Source organism: Lemur catta, chromosome 1 (genome assembly GCF_020740605.2).
Source record: "Lemur catta isolate mLemCat1 chromosome 1, mLemCat1.pri, whole genome shotgun sequence".
Lineage (NCBI taxonomy): Eukaryota > Metazoa > Chordata > Mammalia > Primates > Lemuridae > Lemur > Lemur catta.
In genome coordinates this window covers 84,798,338-84,822,841 of record NC_059128.1, presented here as the reverse complement: position 1 = coordinate 84,822,841, position 24,504 = coordinate 84,798,338, and the positions used below count along the sequence as shown (strand labels likewise).

The 24,504-nt window shown below is 37.3% G+C and overlaps 1 protein-coding gene across 1 annotated transcript; it reads left to right on the top strand.

Moving 5' to 3' along the window:
- The first annotated feature begins 1,161 nt into the window (after positions 1-1,161).
- Positions 1,162-24,025, top strand: ARPP19 (cAMP regulated phosphoprotein 19). The gene is made up of 3 exons (XM_045529515.1): positions 1,162-1,397; positions 14,957-15,079; positions 19,483-24,025. The coding sequence occupies exons 1-3, from the start codon at positions 1,353-1,355 to the stop codon at positions 19,651-19,653; spliced, it is 339 nt and encodes a 112-aa protein (XP_045385471.1). The 5' UTR covers positions 1,162-1,352; the 3' UTR covers positions 19,654-24,025.
- The last annotated feature ends 479 nt before the right edge of the window (positions 24,026-24,504 follow it).

Genomic DNA, 24,504 nt, shown 5'->3' with positions numbered 1-24,504 from the left:
GTAGGTTACTTTGTGAGTATGAGAACAAATATGTCATTGATCTTATGAAGTTTCTCAGCTGGCCCAGCTTGAGACACTCGCAAGGGTTATCTTTGTCAAAGAGTTGGCCTCTTAAACCCTTTTATTTTAATACTTCCTTGGCTGACAAACCCTTCCTTTCCTTTCTCCAAAAGAGGTGCAATATAGCTATTTGTTTTACCAACTGCAATCCCAGTGCAATTCTTCCTGAGATTCTACACACTGGCTAAGTTTTGAGAATTTCCAAATTCCTCATCCAACCATTTAGGGCCTTTTGATTGCGCCGTTTTTCTCCCTTCACCTGAATTGCATTCATTTTCTGAGGGTTTGTACTAGTTAAACTCTCGGAGGGCAATCTTATTCCCAAGTTTCCGTGGGACACTTTGTTGGAACCAACATGCATTGCCAGTAGCTATTCAGATGTCAAGTTGAATGAGGATTACATATAAAGCCACAGGATTTGGCATTTAAGAAAGTCATTGGGGGAGCTTGATTCTAGCTCGGTAAAGTCGTGGGAGGGGACTCCTGGGAGTAGACAAATGAATGGAAGTCGAATTCCTTCGTTAGATATTTATTGAATATCTAGGAAATGCTCGGCTCTCGGAGTGAAATATAACTAAATACACACAAGGTCTCTGCCCTGGTGTGGCTCATCTGAGGAGACAAGATGACATTAATAAAGTAATCACAACAATCACTGTCTAATGGTACAGTGCGTGTTGCTGAGGAATGGACAGAGCTGTGACAGCCTTTAGGAAGTGGATCTGACTTAGTGGCCAGGCTCAGGAAGGAAAGGTTCTCGCGCGGCAGTGAGGTAGAGTTGGGGTTGTGAGAGATGAATGGGGTTAAGTAGGTGAAGCAGAGTGGGCAGAGACTTGTGGAGGGGAGCAGCATGACGCTTTGCAGAGTCCCAGTGGGACTAGGCGGGGGTGACAAAGTGGAAATAGTAAAGCCCCTGGAACAGAAGGGACCGGAATTGGCAGGAAAGGGCGGGGAGAGGCGGCTCCACTTAAAACTACACTTCCCAGGAAGCCTTCGGCCGCCCCAGGCGGATGTGAGGTGAGGCGCGAGCCGCGGCGCTCGAAGGAAAGAGGAAGTGCTTGGACGCCGCGGAGCCGGAGAGGCCGGGTCCAGTAGGGAGGGGCGCGGCGGCGGCGGCCGGGCGTCTCGGGTCTCCGTGTCGTCACAGGCGGCGGCCATTTTCGCGGGCGGAGGCGGCCCCGGCGGGCGCTAGGAGAGTGGGGGCGGGCGGCGGGCCTGAGGCGGTGGCCCGGCGGCCTCGGCCACCCGGTAATCGCGTCTCTTCCCGGCGTCTCGTCTGCAGAGGGAGCGCTATGTCTGCGGAAGTCCCCGAGGCGGCCTCCGCGGAGGAGCAGAAGGTGAGCGTGCGCGGCGAGCGGGCCTGCCCGGGCCTGGCCGACGGCCGCGCGCGGAGGGGCGCCCGAGGTGGGGAGCTGCGCGTGCCCTTGCGGCGGCGGAGCCCTCCCTGGGCCTCCCGCGGCAGCTCCGGCGGTGAGCGTCGGCGTGGTGGGAGTTTGGACGCTCCTCGCGTCTGTCCCGAACCGTGCCTTCTCTAACGCATCGCGTTTTTCTTTAACCTCTTAAGTACACATGATCGCTCAGGACTCGGTGCTTAGGCGTAGAACGTACGTTTTTCTATGAACTTCACTTTACTTAGGACGTTTTGATTTTTTCTTTGAAAAACTCCCCAACTACTTGTAGGCGTGCAGTTAACTGCAAAGGCAGCATCTCGCGTTTGAGTAGTGATGCGGACCTGGATTGGAGTTTCAGATCCAACCCTTGTGAGCCTTGTAACTGTGGCCAGTTACTAAATTCTTGAGGCTTCAATTTCTTCATCTGTGAAAGCAGAATAATAGTATTTGCTTCTTACGGGTGTTGTGAGGCCTAGACGAGGTGAGTAAACGGAGAGTGGCGCAGCGTGTGCTCAAAGAGATTAGCCGATGAGATTCGCATATGATACTTGACTAAAAATCGAAAGGTTGGAATTAAAAATTTTTTTTACTAACTTAGTTGATCAGGTTTTTCTTGGAAACATAGGAATATTTTGTAAATTTACTTGAAGTATCTTTCTGGTGTAGGGGAATATGCCAGCAATTCCAGTATGGTTCAAATTAAGAGTACAAAGACTTTATATTTATCTAGGCTAGTGTTTGCCCCTACTGTCGTAATTATTTCTGCTGCCCTGTCCTTCTGAGTATGTGGAGCTGGCTGAGAAATGAGAAAGGTCGGTGGTATCTTGTTTCCTAAATTGTTTATGGAGAGTTACCAACAATTAATTATTCTTAAAAATCAGATTGTGTTATCATAAATAAGATTTGGCCTAATGCCTGGACTTTGTAAGGGTTTCTGCTTAATGTTGCACTTATGTTCCTAATCAGGTTGGAAATTGGATTAGTGTTCTAAACCCATTCCCTATGTTCTTAACCATGTTAATTTCCTGAGTTGGATAGTTCTGTTACAGTGTTACTTGTAAAGTCACTGAAGAAAAACAAGAAAACAGCAATAGCATAAAGAATAGGCCAAGTTACCACATTATTTGTGAATTTCCATTGAAAACAATTAGATATTTTTCACATTTTGCAAAAAAATGGACTTTTGCGGCAAAAATTCCATATAGTTGAAGGATTACAATCTTAGTGGTATTGTATCACCTATGTATTGTAAAATATTTGTTGTGGTATTTATTATTGTTTGGGATTTAGGAACCCAGAAAAATAACAAACCTACGTCTATGATATCTTAAACACTGACAACAAACTCAGCTTTGATTTCCGGTGCGCAAGAGTGTACTCTGTGATTTTCTTTGGTAAGATTTGTTAGTTGCCAGAGTATGAAGTGGTGATTTCTAGAGTGTACGTGCTTTTACTTGGAACAGTTTAATATGTCTTTTAACAATACTGAGGATCCCTTGAATATTTTCTCTTAATGAGTGGTCCTTTGGTTTTAACTCCTGTCGTTAATATCAACCAACATGTGTTAAAAATATAATATTCTTCTTGAATTGAGGATTGGCTATAGATGTTAAGTGCCTGTGGCATGGATACTGTCCCTAAACATGAGAAAAATGTGCAAAGTCACTTCTGTGTTCCTGTGGGCCAAGTCACCTGTTTCTTCTATTTGGAAGAACAGTTAGATGACCTTAAAAAATTGGGTTATTGTCTGTGCATTCAATTGACCTTTCAATTAAAGCCAGAGTATTCAGCTAAAAATACCTTTATAATTTAATGGTAGGTTGACTATTGTCTCTGAAAAATTAAGGTAAAAAGTTTGGCCCTGCACAGAATAAGAGCTAAGTCACTATTTCTCTACCCTGAGTAGTGTGTGCACCCTTGTTCAGAGAAGAAAACCAGATTGACTCATATTTTTTATTGGGATATTATTAACAAATGTGTACAAACATAAAAATAAAAGTATAAACTCCTATCCCTTAACTTTTTACCACCCTAAAAGTAAGGCAAATTAAATACAAAGCTAGTCTAATTTTTAAATTTATTTATTTATTATTTTTAGAGACAGGGTCTTGCTCTGTTGCCCAAGGTGTGCAGTCATACATAGCTCACCATAATTTCAAATTCCTAAGCTCAAGCGATTCTCCCACCTCAGTCTCAGTGGCTTAGTCCCCAATCTCAGTCGCTAGGACTACAGGGATTTGCCATATCCAGCTAATTAAAAAAATTTTTTTGTAGAGTCATGGGAGGAGGGTGGTCCTGTTTTGTTGCCCAGGCTGGTCTCAAACTCCTGGCCTCAAGTGATCCTCCTGCCTAGGCCTTCCAAAGCACTGGGATTACAGGCATGAGCCACTGCGCCCAGCCAATGCCAGTCTAAATTAATTCAGTGTGGCTGGTATTTTGCTGAAACTAGATTTCCAATGTATTGAGAATATGGTAACAATTGTTAAAGTGCAGGGACTTTGTGAGTCTGGCAAGTTAATACTCCCGTAGGCTATGTGATGACTCAGTTCTCCTTTTTCTAAAAGTAAGGTGGGAGGTCATTTAACTCTCCAGGGTCATAGATACATTTAGATTTTAAATTCAGCTCCAGTCTTTCTTTTAAAATTAATTAATTATTATTATTATTTACAAGATGGCGTCTTGCTCTTGCTCAGGCTGATCTCGAACTCCTGAGTTCAAGCAATCTTCCCGCCTCGGCCTCCCAGAGTGCTAGGATTACAGGCGTGAGCCAAGGAGCTTGGCGCATTCTTTTCTCCTTATCATGGACAGTTAAAAGTAGTCTGCTGAGTCTGTCAAAAAAAGCTTAGACATGGAAGTCACATAGCACTACTTAGAGGTGAGATGGTGATTTAGAAACCCCAGAATATGCTTGTATTTGTTTCTTAGATGAGTGCTGAAATGAAAACAAAACATTTAAAAGTTTTTAGTAGAGACCTCATGGATCTGTCAACACTAAGCTAAGAGAGGCATGTGCGCTGGTCCTGAGGGTGAGAAGAGGCCTGTGGGAACTTTAGAATATTCTAATTTCATTGTGACCAGCTTAATGTCAGGGACCCTGCTTTATATATCTTTTCTCCCACAGCACCTGGCATAGTGCTTAATGTTCAGAAAATGTTGGTTGAATGAATTTTCCTCAGAACCTTTCTGTTGAAATCATTGCCAAAGTACTATTCCAACACAAATGGCAATGCTACTACAGTTAAAAAGAGAGGGATAGGCCATGGTAATGTAAGAACCTTACCTTAGGTCCGCTTAAGAAATCTGAATGAAACTAGAGGGATGTGTATATATATTTTTTCATATATGTTGTAGCTTTAAAATTTTTGTTTTAAAACATCTCAATTGATAGCATCAAACTAAGATGTCTTAGAAAGGGTAACTAGGCCAGGTGCAGTGGCTTGTGCCTGTAATCCTAATCCTTGGGAGTCCAAGGTGGGAGGATCACTTGAGGCCAGGAGTTCCAGACCAGCCTGACCAGGAGTGAGACCCTGTCTCTACAAAAAAATAGAGAAATTAGCCGGCCTGGTAGCATAGGCCTGTAGTCCAGCTACTTGGGTGGCTGAGGCAGGAGGATCACTTGAGCCCAGGAGTTTGAGGTTGCAGTGAGCTATGATGACACTATAACATCACTGCACTCTAGCCCAGGTGACAGAGTAAGACCCTGTCTCAAAAAAAAAAAAAAAAGATAACTGAAGTAAAACTCTGAACTGAAATATTTGTTGTTGGTTAAAACTGCAGTCCTCAACCCCCATGCCCGAGCAGTCAGTATGGTACTGGTCTGTGTTCTGTTAGGAACCTGGCCACACAGCAGGAGGTGAGTGGTGAGCTGGGGGAGCTTCATCTGTATTCACAGCTGCTCCCTGTATCTCCCATCACTGTCTGAGCTCTGCCTCCTGTCAGATCAGTGGCAGCAGTATTAGATTCTGCATTATTGTGAGTTGTATAATTATTATATATTACAATGTAACAATAATAAAGTGTACAATAGTGTAATGTGCTTGAATCATCCCCAAACCACCACCACCACCACCCACCCACCCTGTGGAAAAATTGTTTTCCATGATGTCAAAAAGGTTGGGGACCACTGGGTTAAAAGATACACTTGGTACCTTTGTGAGTGGTGGAAGAGGAAAATAACGATTTCCATTTATCATCAGTAACGAGTGGATATAAATTGCTTTCCCATTTTCCCCAGTATTTTTAAAATAGCTTAATATTGGTATTTTCTGGGGCCATTTTGACTACCTTTGGTCACTAAAAGGTTCAAGAGTGTTTTCTTTTTCTATTTAGAGTGAGCACAACTTGCTTTTTTGGTTTATGTGCAACCGTTGATTGTTAACAGTCTAGAGGTAAACCTCAGAAAAGTTTTTAAATGTTTCTCTTGGCTATCTTAGTTTGCTGTACAGCAGTTTGTTAGGTTTCTTTCTATTGTTTGTGTAAGACTTTAATACTTACTAACTTCTATTTCTGAACCTGTGTCTCCCATAACATGAAATATTAAATATTTCAAAGATAAGCTGATGGTGAAACTATCAAGTGTGTAGAAAGTGTCTTAGCTTTATGGAAATAATCGAAGTACATTGTATTCTTTCAGTAGATTTTTATTGAACACTCATTAAATGCCAGGTACTGGACAAGCAGCAAGGACTTAATAGGACAACAGTAATTTTCCATAGAGATTGATATAGTATTGGTACCTTCCCAGCAATATCCCACAGGATTTGTTGGCTTTCATTAATCCTTTCTCTTTATTCATCAATTGGTACGTCAGTGAACATATTGCTGAGCAGATAGAGAATTTGCTTAGAGCGGTCAGATTTTTATTGCTTATGTTGTTTTGTAACTGCTGAAGGCTGAAAAGTGGTCTCAGTCTTTCAGACATAATTATTATCAGTCCATAATAGACTACAAATTAATTCTTATTTAAATGTCCTTCTTACACGTATGTATTTATAACTTATACCCCACCAACTTACAGACAGGATTTCTAATGTATTAGTATAATGCGCAAAAATGCACATGCCTATCATTGATAAATGTTAGGCTCTGTGCTGGGTGTAGTGTATATAAAGAAGATATTTGGGGGTGTCAAGAGAATACTATTTAAAATACTGTTCTTAAGGTTTTGGTTTTTGTTTTAGATCTATCATGAGCATATATCTCTGTTAAAATATCCTGAGTTTATGCTTTCCCAATTTGTACCCTATAGCCCCAAATTTAGAATGCTTCTACCTCTGCCCACCCCACCTTCCCCCCTATGACTTATGGGCATAGAAACCACTTAGCTAAATAAATCCATTTACATTCCAGCATCTATTTCTAAAATGTAATAAAATTGCTGTATAACACAAAGGCTTCTTAGAGAGTAAAATTTCAAAACCAGATTTGAATTAAGCTCATCATTTCCTCCACCCCTCCAATGGGTGAGGAACCTGCAGCCTTCTGATTTCAAAATTGTTCTTTTTTAAGCACCAAAGAAGGCAAGAAAAACTTCATCTTTCTGTACTGCACCCCCTTTAATAAAAGGATTTGTTCTGTAAAATTTGGATTCAGTCAGAAGGCTGCACTTAAGGACCTACAAGGCTACACTTAAGGACCTAGAAGGCCACATGGGGCCCTCAGGCAGCAGGTTCCTCACCCTTGCCTGGTTAACTATGAATTATTTGGTGTATCTTTAATTTTCAAATGTTAGAGATTTGTGATTTTTTAAATTGTTACTTACTTTAACCTAATGAATTGCAGTCATAGATGGTAGTCTGGATAAAAATAGTTAAGACTTGCTTTATGGCCTAGTGTTCAGTCAATTTTTCTATTTGTGCTTGAGAAAAATATGCATTCCCTAATTGTTGGGTACAAAATTAAAGTCAAGTATCTTGACTACTTTGTTTTGTCTTTTTCAGCTATCAATAATTGAAGAAGGTGTGCTGAATTTCATGGTGGTGTAGTTGTCAGTTGTTCCCTGTAGTTCTGCCAATTTTTGCTTTATATATTTTGAGGCTGTTTTATTAGAGGCATGAATATTTAGATCCTTTGTCTCTAGTAATGCTTTTTGTCTTAAAGTCTGTGGTACCTGATATTAATATAGGTGCATTAGCTCTATTTTGGTTAGGATTTGTCTTGGTTTGTCATTCCTCTCCCTCCATGTTTACTTTTAACCTGTTTCCTTATGTTTTTAGAATTAAAAAAAAATTTTTTTATCTCAGCATATTACGGGGGCACAAATGTTTAGATTACGTATATTGCCCTTGCCCCACCTGAGTCAGAGCTTCAAGCCTGTCCATCCCCCAGACGGTGCGCACTGCCTCCATCAGGTGTGTATATACCCATCCCCTCCTGCCCGCTCCCATCTGCCCAACCCCTGATGAATGTTATTACTATATATACACTTAAGTGTTGATCAATTAAAACCAATTTGATGGTGAGTAGATGTGGTGCTTGTTTTTCCATTCTTGTGATACTTCACTTATTAGAATGGCTTCCAGCTCTATCCAGGATAATACAAGAGGTGCTATATCACCATTGTTTTTTGTGGCTGAGTAGAACTCCATGGTATACATATACCATGTTTTATTAATCCACTCATGTATTGATGGACACTTGGGTTGTTTCCACATCTTTGAAATTGTGAATTATGCTACTTATAAACATTTGAGTGTGCAGATGTCTTTTTTTATAGAATGTCTTGTTCTCTTGGGTAGACGCCCAGTTATGGGATTTCTAGATCAAAGGGTAGGTAGTTCTACTTGTATCTCTTTGAGATATCTCCATATTGCTTTCCACGGAGGTTGTACTAGTTTGCAGTCCCACTAGCAGTGTATGAGTGTTCCTGTCTCTCTGCATCCATGCCAACATTTATTGTTTTGAGACTTTTTGATAAAGGCCGTTCTCACTGGGGATAAGTGATATCTCATTGTGGTTTTGATTTGCATTTCTGTGATGATTAAAGATGTTGAGCATTTTTTCATATGTTTGTTAGCCATTATTAGTCTGTCTTCTTTTGAAAAGTTTCTGTTCGTGTCCTTTGCCCACTTTTTGATTGGGTTGTTTGGTTTTTTTCCTTGCTGATTTTGCTGAGTTCTGTATGGAGTCTAGTTATCAGCCCTTTATCGGATGTATAACATGAGAATATTTTCTCCCATTCTGTAGGTTGTCTGTTTGCTCTCAGTGATAGTTTTCTTGGCTGTGCAGAAGCTTTTAATTTGATCAGGTCCCATTTATTTTTGTTGTTGCTGTGATTGCCTTTGGGGTCTTCATAAATTTTTTGTCTAGGCCAATGTCTGTAAGAGTTTTTCCAACATTTTCTTCTAGAATTCTTATAGTTTCACACCCTAAGTTTTAAATCTGTTATCCTCCATGAGTTGATTTTTGTGAGAGGTGACAAAAAGAAGTGCAGATCCTGTTTCAGTTTTCTACATGTAGCTATCCATTAGAATTTTTTTAAACTCAACAAGTGGAAGTGACTGAATTTTTTTTTTTAATCCAGCTACTGGATTAAAATGGACAGTCTACTAGTCCATTTATGGTTATTGTGGTATCGACACGTTGGGATTTGTTTCTTTTGTGTTACCTTTTGCTTTTTGGTCTTTTAAAAATTTTTTTTTTTTTCCTTTTCTTGCTCTCCCCCCCCCCCTTTTTTTTTTTTTATTGGGTTTCTTTTTCCAGTTTACCCCCACTGTTAGTTTGTATACTTTATTTCTATTATTTAATTGGTTCCCATTGAAATTTTATCATGCATCCTTAAATAAACAAAATGTAAAATAAATATTATAAACCTTTTTCTGAGTGTTACTTAAACCAAAAACTGTACTGTTATATAGTATTTTTGTTCCATTCTTTTTTTAACCCCACATAATAAAGACATTAAAATCAGAATATTTTGTCAGTATATGTGCATATATACCAATTTCTTTGTTATTTCTTCTGTATCTCAAACCTGTTTTGGCATTTGTTTTCATTCTTGCTAAAGTAAATGATTGGGGATTCTTTTCGTGCCCAAAAACATGCAATCGTATCAAAATCTGTGCCCTGTTTTACAATGTTGAGCATGCCTATAAGGATAAATTGCTTATTGTACCTGATTTTATCAGTATTCCATCAGAAGACAGGAACAGAAACCACTTTGCATGATCTACATAGAAAGCAATGGCCTTCTTGTTGGGGGGGGGGTGCGTGTCCAACAGGGGGATCCACTGGGGTCCGTTCATTATGTGTGGCGAAGGTATTATTTCTTGTTCTTACCCCTTTTAACCTATATCCTGCTCTTGCTCTGTAAACTTATCTTGTCCTTCCTCAATAAACTTCGTTTTATGCTTGCCTTACTTTTGGTGTGTCTGGTCACACCAAGAACAATTAAATATTTAAAAAATAATAATAATAAATAGAAAGCAGTATGATTTAGGAAATTAGGTTACAAATTATTAGAAGCAATAGAGGAGCAAAAGGGGTAAGGTGATGTTTCCAGAGGTGAATGATTGAAGAAAGCCTTTGACCCTGCAGGAGCGAGTACTGTTCTGAGTCCACCATCTTCTATACCCATTGATAGATATGTAGCTGCTACTAGAGCCCCTGATTATCTGCTAGATGTCCTCCTGTAGGAGCTCACAGGGACTCACGATTATTGGCAGCATCGCCAGGTGCAGAATGGATTATTTTTTTTCCTTGCCTTTTAATCTGGTGGGGATGTCATTGGCAGAATCTAATAGGAACTCACTGTGTTAGATTGTTAGTGAAGGTCCAATATTTGAACTTGTTTAAGGTCTTAGAACTGCCTATGTCTGCAGAAGGTGAAAATGTTTCTGTAGGTTTCATGCAAAGTATTGTGGACATTTTAATGATCTTTTTACCACATTTAAAAATGTGGCTTGCGTCATATTATCTTGCTGTTAAATGCAACTGAAATTCTGAATCCAGCTAGAAAGTTGCAGCTAGCAGGGACTTGACATTGTGCTATGTATTTGGCAAGAAAACGAAAGAATTGATTTATTTTTGTAGGACATGTTGTAAATCCGTTCTAAATGTAAATGACATTTTCAGCTGTACGTGGTTTTTGTCCAAAACATTTAAATAGTAAACTGTTAGTTTAATTGAGGATGTTTAATGTTATATATAAATGTACCTATAAATGTATTCCTTATTAAGAAAATAAGGGAATGCCAGAATTGTGTACAACTTTTTCCTCCTTTTATATCAAATAAAGGAAACCTGCGGAAACACTGAAAACTAGGGGAAAGTTGCTATAAACCCAAAACTTTAAGGAATCTCTCCTAGCGTCTAAGAACTACTTCAAGTCAGAGGAAGTAGAGTGCTCTCATTTCCAAGACTGAGGAAAGCTGAATGGTTTTAATGTAATACAGGACTCCATTAACACCCTGTTGAAGGTGTTGGTACTGAAGGACAGCAATCAGCTTGGGGTCCTTTTCAGCCAGTGTCATTTAAAACCAACCTTATAGGGAAACCCAAGAGTGGGTCCTTTCTTCCAATTCCACTTCCAAGTTGCAGCAAGCACTAGGAACACCTTTGGGCTACAGTAGATGTCTGCAGTGAAGGCTGAGCCACACAGAAACTGTGCAGTGACCCAGCTCGCCTTCCTACAGTAAACTGGAACCTTGAATTTATAGTGTTTCTCAGGCTTTTGTGTTGAGTACAGTGTAGTCATATCGTACATGGGGTTGGGTTCTAAAGTTAGTATGACAAAAAAAATTACATATAACTAAAATCACTCTTGAGAATATCCTAGGGAAGACATAATCATACTGGAGACTGCCCCATCAATTCTCAGTAGGGAAGTTAAGTCACTTTTTTGTCCAATGTTTGAGCTGGACAGGTGATTCTTCAGTTGAGTGCCAGCTGAGGTAATAAGCTTGTGTTGTAGGGGCTGAGTTTTTAAACACTATAGTGATAAACAGCACTTTGGTAAGTGTACAGTCCGAAAGATACCCAAGGATAGAGACTAATGTGGGAATGGCAGAATTGCACATATACCTCACAGTTGACCTCTCTCTCAGGCATACCCTTCTTAAGTGGAATGACTGGCAGAGTCACCACTACTATTTAAATTCTTTTTCTAGCTAAGCGCGCATAGTTGAATTTTGTGTATGTCAAGTCAGTGAATGATGTGACCACTGTAAAGAGACTGAAAGTCAACATAATGTTTTGAAACTGTCAGGTTTTAGTCTGAAATGTCAGTTATTAGTGCGCTCATGGCCAAAGAATGACCAGACACGCGATAGTAAGGCAAGCACGAAAATGAGGTTTATTAAAGAGAGAAAGATAGGATTATAGAGCAAGAGCAAGATAAAGGTGTACAGAGCGTCATACACACACCACAGACAATGATTGACCCATTGTCGCAGCAAAGGGAGACCAAAAAGAAGGGTGCAAAAAGGGACTTGGTTATGGTCTGCATCTTGGTTTATAGCACCTTGATGGGGACCTCCCTAGTGGCTCAGACGTCACCATGGAACCACTTTGGACAGTTGAGAGTTGCATTACTACACATGTGGGTTGTTCGAGGTCAATTTTCAAACTCTCTGGTACTACCTATGCTGCTTGGCCTATGGGCTAGACAGTCCTCTGCATTCTTTTCCAGCTGGCACACTAAGTTGATGGGCAGATTGGTAGGGTATTCCCTCCTCCCCAGGTATGGCAGTTGCTCAGGAGATTAGGGTGGGGCAGGACCAAGATGGGGGCCTTCTTCCCAGTTGGGGCAATCGCACCAAAGCAACAGCTTTTGTCCCTAGGAGACCTGGAATCTCTCGCTATCTACCTAACAAAACTGCAGTGTAAAAGTAGAACACGTGAGCAGAAAAGGAGCATACATATAGAGGCCCCGTAGAAAACAAAGTATATTTGGCGGCAGCAGCTTTTTTTCAAAGTCCTCCAAGACTGAAAATGAGAAAGTGTAACAACACATGAAGAAGCCTTTCAAGATGAAGTATCAGCAATATTTAAAGTAAATAAAGCTGACTATAAAACATGTAATTATATTTTGAGTAAAATATATGCAAAAATTTTATGAAGTTTTTTTCCAGTTCCTAGAAAGATAAATGATTTACTTGATACACAAGAAACACTAAGTTTAACATTTATGGATTTCACATTCCTGCTTTTTGGCTATTCATAAATAACCTGGAAGAATCAAGATACTCAGAGGGTATTAGGTTGATAAGTATGAAATGTCTGATTCCCTTAAGTACTAAGTTTGACAATGGATATCTGACATTTCACTTTAACACTTCTTGTTTTATGTTTATTGTGAAGGTACATCCTCAGTCTTTCAAATGCACGTTTTGGCTTGTGATTATCTTTCAAAGGTTTTTTTTTAGAGCAATTTTTGTTAAACGATGGATAAGTCAAAAATTTGTGTTATTTTCAAATATGACTTCCGTCGTGGAACCAGCGCTGCACAGACAGCTCGAAACATCAACTGAGTGTTTGGGAAGGATGTGGCTAATGAACGCACAGTATGTCAGTGGTTTGAGAAGTTCTGTTCTGGTGATTTTAATCTTGAAATGGAGCTACATGGACGACCTGAGACTAAGGTGGATAATGATGACTTGAAAACTGTAGTGGAAGTGAATCCATCTCAACCTACGTGTGAATAGCAGCAAGTATTGGACCATTTGAAACAAATGGGCAAGGTAAAGAAGCTGAATAGATGTATACCTCATGAATTTAACGAGCATCAGAAGAGAAATCATCTCAAAATTTGCTTTTCTTTGCTGTCATGACATAAAAGCAAACCATTTCTATACTGTATTGTTACATGTGATTAAAAATGGATTCTTTTTGACAGTCGCAAGCATTTGGCACAATGGCTGGATAAAGATGAAGTGCCCAAACACAGTCTAAAACCAAATATTCATCAAGAAAAGGTAATGGTGTTTGTCTGGTGGTCCAGTGCTGGTATTATCTACTACAGCTTTGTGAAACCTGGTCAATCAATTATAGTGGATGTTTACTGCAACCAGTTGGATGAAATGACGAAGATGCTTGTGATCAAGCAGCCAAGATTGGTCAATAGAGACAGGCCAGTCCTCTTGCCAGACAATGCTCCACCACGTGTCTCACAAACAACACTGCTCAAACTACAGAGGCTGGCTTAGAAACTCTCTGTCATCCACCGCATTCACCAGACCTCGTACCAACTGACTACCACTTCTTCCAGGCTTTGGACCACTTCTTGCAAGAAAAAGTATTCAATTCTCAACAAGCTATGGAAAATTCCTTTCAAGATTTCATTGCCACTCATTCTGCAGGGTTCTTTGCTGCTGGCATAAACAAGCTACCGTTAAAATGACAAAACTGTAGTTAAACGCAGTCTTTATCTTGGATTAATTGTACTGCTTCTTGTTTGAAATATAATAAACTATACTTTTGATTTGAAATTGGGCATTTCTTATTTAATAACCTAATTTGCCGATCTGGTGTGCAGAAATGAGTACCGTAGCTAGAAAGTGTGCCTTGTCAGCTTCCCAGGCTACCCGTCTCAGGACAGCTTTGTTTTTCCTGATTCATTCATTTTTCTCCTTCTTGCCATGAAGTGATAAACACTACTTCTTTCTGAAATGTCACAGTTTGGAAAAAAGGTAAACTAAATCAAGACTGCTGTTAAAAATGAATAGGCTGAAGAAATAGGCTATCCTGTCAGAAAGCAGGTTTTTGATAAATTAAAAAATGGGATCTTCCCTTGAGCCCAGGAGTTCAAGATTGCAGTGAGCTACAATTGCACCACTGGACAATCAGAGCAAGACCCCGTCTCTTAAAAAAAAAAAACAACCATATATATACACACACACAAGATCTTTGACATGAACAGAGTTTATCATTTTAAACATGGGGGAAATTAGGCAATAATATACACAGATGTAAAGATTGATAAAGACGTTTCTCTCCTTTACAAAAATCAGAGTCATTGGTATTAATTTATTCAAGGAAAATGTGCTGATAAGTAGGCTGCTATTAATTTTTTTTTTTTTTTTTTATCTTTTCTTTTTTATTGAGACGTGAGAAGGTAAGCTGTTAATTTCTAGTAAGGAGTCTAAGGAGCTTCAAATCATATAATTTTGGAATAAATAGATCAAAAAGATCTTTTATCTTTTAACAGTATTAGGATAGTTTTCTAAATATAGGCAAAGAACTGAAGAGTTCCATAGAAGGTGACTGACTATAAATGTATTATACATGACTGGAAAGAAATGGCAAGCAAGACTTCAGAGCTGAGCTATCTTGATATTTTTATCCAGTGTGTGGGGTGTTAAACATGCATCATAGCTATAATAGAGCTATCACATGGATCATCTGAAAAACAAGATAGAGATGTTTTAAAGGCTTCTGTGCTTCATTTCTTAGTCAGATGCTGTATTACTTGGCATTCAACTACTAAAATCAGAATCCAGATATTAAAAAGTGAATTATTTTAAATAGCTGAGTATAACAGAGAAGTAAGTTATTTGAAATTATTTCAGGAAATGGAAGATAAAGTGACCAGTCCAGAGAAAGCTGAAGAAGCAAAATTAAAAGCAAGATATCCTCATCTGGGACAAAAGCCTGGAGGTTCAGATTTCTTAAGGAAACGATTGCAGAAAGGGGTAAGTTCTCATGTATAATCTTCAAATGCTTAATACCTGTGAACTCAGTGTGCTAACAGAGATTGTGAAATGAGTGCATATGTAGTTCTGTGCCTTATCGGGTGTGTGTGTATGATTTTTTTTCCCAATATTTTACACTGTTGAGTCTATAAATATGCATGATAAGAATCCATAGCTCTTTAACATTTTTAATTATAAACTATTTCAAGCGTGTAGAATAATGCAAATAAAAGTATAACAGAACCCATGTATACTCCACACCACCCAGATTTAATGTTAATGGTTTGCCACATTTACTTCAGTTTTATTTTTGTAAGAAAGAAAATGTTATAGATATAGTTCAAGCTTACCTATCCTATGTGTATTATATAACCCCTTCTTCCCTCCATCTCTCCAAAAGCAACCACTATTCAGCAGCTAGTATTTATCCTTCTGCTCTTGTTAAATTTTTACCTATATTGAAGGTTATTCCCACAGTGTGGGAATAACCTTCAATATAGGTAAAAATTTAACAAGAGCAGAAGGATAAATTTAAAGACTTAAAATGTATTTTATTTGGATGAAGTGATCACTTATAAAAGCATGGCTTACAATCCCCTTTATGTAATATGTTTCACAGTCAGATACTGTGATACAATTTATATGTTGTAGTTTTAGTAGTGCAAATTATTGAAAACATTTTTTTCAGAATTTTGCTGTGCTTTATGAGGTAGATACCATCATTTCTCAATGAGATCAGAATTGAAATAATGCTGCCTGTTTGTTCCTTAAGTTTTCCCTTCTAACCCCTTCTAGAATAATTTTTTTCTGTAAAAAATTAGATTCAGCTTTCGCTTAAGCATATTTAAATTTACCGTACAGGGAAGGATGAAATATTATCTATGGAAGAGAATTGTTTATTGACTAAAATGCCAAATCATGTTTCTCCTTAAATACTTAAATATGCTGGTACCTGCTGCTTGCTTACAAAAATGTGTCTCTGTGTGTATATTTTAGCTATAGTTATATGTGGATTGTTTTCCCAAATAAACCAAATTTCAAAAGAATATTTTAACAAATTTTAAAGTGGCAAAAAAATAGAATGTATTTTTAATCTTACATGAAAGAATAACATTCACAGCTCTGAAATAATAGGATGACGAAGGAAAATTATGCCAAATGTATAAAAATGTAAAACCCTGTATCATGAAACATAATCAAATCAGGAAATTATTACAAAAATGGTAGTTAATATCTATAATACATAAAAGAGAACTTTAAAATATAAAAGAAAAACATTAAAATGTCCCTGGATATAATAGAAGAAATATAATTGTTAAACACAGAAAGATGATAGAAATCAATGAAATGTAAATTATATCGTAGTGTACATATGACTAGATTAGAAAAATATTTAAAATAATACCTGTTGGTAAGGTTGAAGTTGAATGAAACTAATATGCTCTTTATTATGTTTAAAACCTTAAAATTAATACTGTCATTTTTGGGAAGAGGTATGGATCAAGATTTATAAAAGTGTTCCTGGTCTTTGAATGAATAATCTCTTATGAATTAATCTAAAGGTATACTGCAATATAAGGAAAAAAATCTCAGGTTTGAAGATATTCCTTGTTGCTTTACGTGTAAATAGAAGCATCACCATTATCCAACAGCAGGAAAGTGGTTAAATAAATTATAGTAAGTCAACAGAATACAGTATTAAAATATAATTATAAAGATCATAATGTAGGGATAAATAGAAAAGCAGGATGAGAACTGTGTTCATTATGCATCTAACTATGTGGAATGTATATATACTAAGCAATTATAAAACAATCCCATCAGGTATCTTTTTAGTTATGAAATAAATTATATAATCCTGACTATTATATAATCTTTGTTCAATTGGGTTTGGGATTTGATTGATTATGTGTTTAGGAAATGTTTCCTTTGCTAATAATCTCCAGCATAATTTAGGCTAATGGGCTTTCTTTCAATATTGGGGGTGTTGTAATTTTCCTTTAGCTTTCAACTATTTGTGACTTTTTAAGTGTCTTCAAGTCAGAATTTATACACATTGTATTTTGAAGTTGGTGTTATAGATGTAAATAATTGAGAATGAAGATCATACCAGTCGAAACAGTAATTATATAGAATTTGAGAAGTGAACTCTTGAATGATTATGTATAGTACCAGAATGTCAATGAATAAGTTCTTTAATATTAGGGAAATGAAGTTTTGATTTTTTTTAAAAAAAGTCTGGGTAATGGGCTTCTGGGTTTTAATTTTTCTGTGTCACTAGTTAGTAAGCTTGGCAAGTTACCTTGGCATATTTAAACAGTTTATTCTTCATTTGTGATGGTTGGATTTGACATTATTATCATATTGGGTCCCTTTCTGTGTTGTACTCAATGTTATTGTGAGGTTAATATTATATATTGTTATTATTAGCTTTTAATAGTGACTACATAGTCTCAGCTGGGAGGGTTATCAAGAAACAATCTAGCCCATGTTTTTTTCATATTTGTGAAGTTTGTGAAGTCCAAAGAAAACGGAGGGTCCAGTTTTAAAAAACATGGCTTTAAAGTTAAACATTGTCACTTTAGGTGATGGCTTAGGGTCAGTGCAGTACCAATATAAGTATGGCCTATAAATTTGGGTGGGAGGAGGCTTTTATAAGATTCTCATCCAGATCATCCAGAATTTGTTTTGTTGATTTTTAAATATTTTCATTTAAAATTCACAAAATTTAGACAAAATAAGATTTTGACAAAATAAGAAATTTAACAGGCTACTGTATTCTCCTCCAGAGGCTACTGAACTCAGAAGCAGAGCAGGTTTTTGGTTTTTGTTTTTGCTTTTGTTTTTGCGACAGTCTTACTGTTACCCAGACGGGAGTGTGGTGGTGCCATCGTAGTTCACCATAGCCTCTAAATGCTACGAGTCTCAGGCGATCTCCCTTCTGAGCCTCCTGAGTAGCTAGGACTACAGGTTCGAGCCACCATGCCCGGCTAATTTTTTATCTTTTGTAGACATGGGGTCTTGCTGTGTGGCCCAGGTTGGTCTTGAACTCCTGGCCTCAAGCAGTCATCCCACCTTGGCCTCCCAAAGTGCTGTGATTATAGGCATGAGCTACCACACCTGGCCAGAAGCAGTTCTTTAATACAGTATGTCAAAAATTCTGAATTTCTTTCTCTCTAACTCATTTTAAAACATGCAGAAGCGAAGCTGCAGCAAGCCTGAGTAGGGCCTGGTCCAAGTTCCCTTTTCTTAATCTGTATGGTACATGTGTAGTGACACATGAAAAGCAGTTTCTAACTTTAGACCCTTTGGCCATAGGCCAGATCTGGCTTATCAAAGAGTAGTCCCTGGAGGGAGGCAGCTGATGAGACCTTTTCCTGAGTCCACTCAACAGTCTTATACCAAGTTCCCAGCTATTTCATTTTATCACAGGAGGTATCCCTGAAGTCTCTAAGAGAATATTTATATATGTATATTTTTCCCTTTGTCTGGGCCCACATTTCATACTGGTTTATTTCCTTTTGCCAACCCCAGACTGAAGTTAAATTCCCCTGCTTTATAGCACCTTGTCTACTTAAGATAATATTATAATAATGGCTTTACTTGACTGTTGTCCATCTTTGTATGTGTCCAACTCTAACACGGTGACTCATGTATAGCAGGCACTTGGTAGAGGTGGGCTCAGCACAATAGATGTAAGTGAGAACCCAGGCATATTCATCTGTTTTCAACTGTAGAACTCAAGTAGATTAGTTATATAAATGTTGATCTTTAGCTCTCATCACAATTTATATTTTAGTGATAAAGGCCAACTAAAAAGAGCAATAATTATACTTATTCAGTGTCTTAAGTGATAACTAATTTCTACTGAGTTTTCTTCTATTACTCTAACATTTATTTTTACCTTAATTTTGATTTTAGTGAACTACGTAATTCAAATAAATATGATTTAAATTTTTGCAGAAAAGTTCATCTTAGACAAGAGTGCTAGCAACTATAAATAATAGTTTTAATGACTAGGTTTGATTGGATTTGGGTGGCACATCCTAAATGTAAGTCAATGAGTTATGTGTTTTATTTACAAATTTATTTATGTAACAGTTTGACCTTGGTGGTTCTGTTAGTAAATCAAAGGTAAATTTATTTTACTTTGAGTCCAGGACTTTTGATTCCAAGAAAGCCTGAAGAGGAAGTTTTTGCCCGACTTCTCAATTGTTGACTTAAACAGGAACTCTCTACAGAGACATAGCTATTTTATCTAATTAATATTCATGTTTAAATTTTTTAGGCCAACCTATTTTATGCTGACAGTATAGAGTCACATGTACATGTTAAATCAGTGTAGTTACATATGAAAGCTTTTAAACTCTAATCTGGATTCTTTTTTTTTTTTTTTCTTGTAGCAAAAATATTTTGATTCTGGGGATTACAACATGGCTAAAGCAAAAATGAAGAACAAGCAACTTCCTGCTGCAGCCCCGGATAAGACGGAGGTCACTGGTGACCACATTCCCACTCCACAGGACCTTCCTCAACGGAAACCATCCCTTGTTACTAGCAAGCTGGCTGGCTGATTAAAAGAGCTGAACTGCATGAATCTTCTAATTCCCATTATTTCTCCTTAATATGTTACTTATCCTCTTTTTATTTACTTTCACTAAATGATTTGAGACTGACAGCTTTGCAGGTAGCAGTAGTGTGTGCTGCTATTATAAGGGAATATACAAGTGTAGAGTTTTTGATTAGTTGGACAGTGCACTGATGAAAAGGACATGTTAGAGCTACATAAGTAATCTACTTGAAAATAATTGTATATATTACCTAACTCCTAGTATAGGGCTGGTTCCAACAAGTAACAAGCAAGTTTTAAAGTTTTAATGTTTGGCTTTCATTACTTCAGCTTAATTATAGCTTTGTATGTTACTCTTATTTAATATAACTTCTATTGTATTGATTTTTTCTGTATTTTCCTTTTGGATTTTGTAAAACAGATGTTTAAGACCACAAGTTGGAAGAAAGTCACATATTTCAAACACAAATAGATGGAGCTCTGAAAGATTTGTATCTCTGTTCTTGAACTTGAATGGCCTTAAACCTGTTTCAGCTTTAACAGTAGAATTTTACTTGGGCAATATTTGCCTTCTTGGTGTAACTTATGTGACTCTAGTGCTTAACAGCTCCTGGTGAAGCTAGTATTCTTATTCAGTTGTGTAGTTTTAGAATACCTTTTGTTGTTGAAGATGTGAATGAAGCGTGCATGTGCATCGACTGTTGAATTCACTTTTGTGCCATTTTTGTAAATACAATAGTTTTGCACAACCTCTCACAAATGTCTGTATTAATTTCACATATTAACAAGTAAATGTATACTATCACATGGGCCATTAAAAAAAAAAGTAAATGTGCCAACCAGAAGCACAAGAGTTTCTATACAAAACTCTGTATGTTCTTACAGCTTTTATATAGTAAGAGTAGTTTACATTTCAGGCTTACAGAATACCAAACTGAAATCTTTGTTCTGTCTGCCATAGACTTAAGCTTTTCATTTGTTACTAGTATCCATGACATTCAGTGGCCTTGTGCAAATATGATATGTTGCTTAGGCATATCTTTTGTCCTATGCAGAACTTTCATTTTGACTTTTATGAAAGCAATTCATATAATTTATATAAACTTTTTTAATGTAGAAACTTTTTACTTCCACACTCAATTTTGGAGACACTAGAGTAAAAGTCTTCAGTAGTCTGCCTTCTGTGCACCAACACCCATCCCCCACCCCCACTTTTTTTGGGTGCTTTTTTGATTCAAATGATATTGGGCTGTTTGGTTATATGGAAGCATAGGATAGGTGTCTATGTCCTTACTCTTGAAATTTGCTCTGCTGAATGCTGTATTTTATAACACTATAATGGTGTTTTCCTTCTAATTTCTCAGTTAATTAACCACTCTTAATCCTTTAGTATTACTAATATTTGGCAATTGTTTAAATAAAAGAAATTTTATAATGAAACAAATAGTTGAGAAGACTGGCCCAGGAACCTATGTCAAGATGAGCTGAATTTTGGTAAATAATTTTAAGTAGTTATGATGAGCTAAGTGAATTAGTTTTGTGACAATTAGAGTAATCTACATGACAGGTCAAACTCATATTTAGATATTTGCTTCTGTAGATGTTACTTGAATAAAATACCAATTTAATTTTACTTGTAGTTTATCTAGTTAGTAAGAACTTTAGCAGATTTTATTGGGACAAGCTTACTGCTCTTTTAGGAGCTCTTCCTGTAAGTTGTTGTAATGCTGTGGCATGATAATCAGGATCAGTAGCTTGAGCTGATACTATTTTTCTCTTCATCTTTGACTTGCACAGAGCCTCCCCTCTTGGGTCCAGGCATCTTTTCTGGATCTTGGTTCCATTTGTATGCTTGCTTTCCTATGATCCCAAATCACAGTAGATGGTGCCTTGAACATAGCATCTGCACTTAAAGGCTGCCTAGTGCTCTGAGGAAAGCTTGCTAGTTATTTTCCTGCTCTACCCACCCCAAAAGGCAGAAAAGCAGCAAAATCAGTAGTGTGTTCATTTGTAATTTTAAGATCAGTTATATATAAATGGATTTGTAATGAGAGCAAGTAGGTTATTCCACAATATGTATACTCATTATAGGATCAATTTAAGAATTTTAAAATATCCCAAAGTAGAAATTCTATTAGATCTCGTCTTTTGTGTTTTCTTGAATATTTGCAAACTATCACCATTAAATTCACACATCAAAGAAGATTAATCTGAAAGATCAGAGAGACCATGTTATTCCTGACCATGATAGGACGACTCCTGTGGTTTGGGACAAGTGACATAACATCTGCTTGATTTTAGTTTGTAAAATACACTGCTAATATTTGACCTACCTCAAAACTTATTGAGGATCTGTGAAATGTTGAGTAAGTGCCCAAAATAAAATATTGTTGATTGTCTTTTTATTAAAAGTAAATTTCCTCATTAAACCAACCTGCCTTCTGTAAAGTCACAGTGCTTAAGTCTCAGGATTTTTCATTAGGAAAGACCTGTCATTAGGATTTGTAGGTTTAATTGCTTGGCCTCCATTATTGGTGCTTCAGATAGAGAGGTTTTAGATTTTTCTGTTTTTTGTCCTGCCTCAAAGCTCAGTTTATTTGAAGACATTTTTAAAGGCTGTCTGATCCTGACTTGAATGGAGATTTTGACTAGCTGAGTTTAATTGTCCATTTCTGTGATTTCAAAGGTGTGGTTTGAGAAATGGCTAATTTTAATCATTGTCCTATTTATCACAAATTAATGTTGGAGTTAAGTTGGAGATAAATACTTCATGAAAACTGGCTAAAGTTTGAAAGAAGTTACCTGTTTCATGTCCAATAGCTCCTATTTTTCATAGTACAGTTTTGAGAAATATTTCATTCTTGAAGGCATCTCACTAAAACAATTATAGTTGTTGGCAAGTTGGAATAGTAAAGATTGTTGGATTGTTTTGATAAATTGGAAGGAGCATGTTTATAGTCTTCAAGTTCAATAATCTTGTGCTGTTGACCCAAAAATATGTCTTAACTATTCATCAAATCAAGCCTGGTAAAGGCTCTAGTTGTCACTACGTCAACAGTTGGAATTAGTTGCTCTTTTTACTTGATGAAACAAAACTATACCTCTGAATATTTATGGATGCTTTTTACTAAATCAGACTTGTATTCTTTCTCAGTCCAAATTAGTTTAGTGAAGTTTTATCAAAACTGAGATGTAATACAGTAGTCCCCCTTTATCTGAGGAAGACACGTTCCAAGACCTCTGATGCCGAAAACCTCGGATAGTACTGGACCCTTCATATAGTATGTTTTTTCTATCTGACAGCCAAGATGGCTACTAAGTTACTAATGGGCAGGTACCATAGCCTGGATACACCAAAGTGATGATTCATGTCTCGGAGGGCACAAGATTGCATCATGCTACTCAGAACAGGATGCAATTTAAAACTTATGAATTGTTTATTTCCAGAATTTTCTATTGAATATTTTCAGACCGAGGTTGCTATACATAACAAACCATGGGAAGTGAAACCACGAATAAGGGAGGACTATTCTATCTACTGAAACTGTGCTCTAAGATTGGTATTTGGTGATCATGAGATAACCTACGGGAAGAGCACATCTGAGTGGTAACCAAAGCAGTTTCTCCAGTGGCCTTTTCTCATTCCCCAAGAAACATATTCCACTTTTCATTTTCCTTCCTTCACCTCGCTTTGCCTCACTCCCCCCATCCCTATTTATTCCTTAAGCCCACTGATGGCACTTATTAAATGGTGTTTAGGGCTGACGAATGATTGATTCTTAATATCTTTTCCAACATGCCACGATTTAGGACGCATTTTTGATTTTCGAAAACACTGTCTTAATCTGGATGATGACTAATTTGAGCCACTGTTCCAATTCTAACTCAGCATGCACTGCCAGTCTTCCCCCATCTCTTTTCTCTTACTGATTCCCCACCACAACTTGCAAGATTGGGATCAAAGAAGTCTTACACTGTTATTGTTAATCTAAGGATAAAAACACTGATTTTATACTGCTTTACTAGTTTCAGCCTTTTAAGTAGGTAGGCCTATAGGGTTTATTCTGCAAATCCCCGATGGTCATGATAGCCATAAATGTATGTTTGTATTATTTATCAACTAAATAGCTGTTGGAAGAAAACATCTCTTATTTCTTTAATATTATGCCCTTAAGTCTGTTACTGCATCTCCAGGATTTGTGATGCAAGAGGGCACTTTGCCTGTATTTAAAAGGGCCAAGAGTAAATGCCTTTTTTTGTTAAACATGTCTATAGAGTTGGCAGTTAATGCTGAAATTTGTCAAATAGCCCTTCCAAAATTATACTTGTGAAATATACAAAAAATAAACTGATCTACCTAATTTCTATTGATGTAATTTGCAGTTTTGTCTTATTTGTTATATTTTTCAGTATACTTTTTTATGAAGTTGATCCCTTTAGATTTCAGCTACTACTATATGCAGAAAGAAGTTGACTATTGTAGTGTTAGATTTTGTTTTAATTTAAATAATATGTTAATGGTATCCTAGCAGTCTTAACTTTATTTGTAAAGGCTTTGTACTCAAACATTTGCAAATTGTCTTTTCCATCTCATGTTTAAAACACTGTAGTACAATAGTATTGGCTATAGAAAGATGAATGAGACAAACAGCTTATATTCTGAGAAATGAAATATGTATATAGTAGGTCCTCAAATAATGTTTTGTTCAACAGTGTTTTGTGACAACAATGAGAAAAGAAAAATCAATTCTCAGGCTGGGGACAATGTGTGGGGTTTGCAAGTTCTCCCCATGTCTGCTTGGGGTTTTTTCTGGGTACTCCAGTTTCCTCTCACATCCCAAAGATGTGCATGTTA

Excerpts from the sequence above, each read along its gene's own strand:
- ARPP19 (XM_045529515.1), top strand. The coding sequence starts at position 1,353 with ATGTCTGCGGAAGTCCCCGAGGCGGCCTCCGCGGAGGAGCAGAAG. Across the intron at positions 1,398-14,956 it reads CCTCCGCGGAGGAGCAGAAG|GAAATGGAAGATAAAGTGAC; the intron begins GTGAGCGTGCGC and ends AAATTATTTCAG. Across the intron at positions 15,080-19,482 it reads GGAAACGATTGCAGAAAGGG|CAAAAATATTTTGATTCTGG; the intron begins GTAAGTTCTCAT and ends TTTTTCTTGTAG.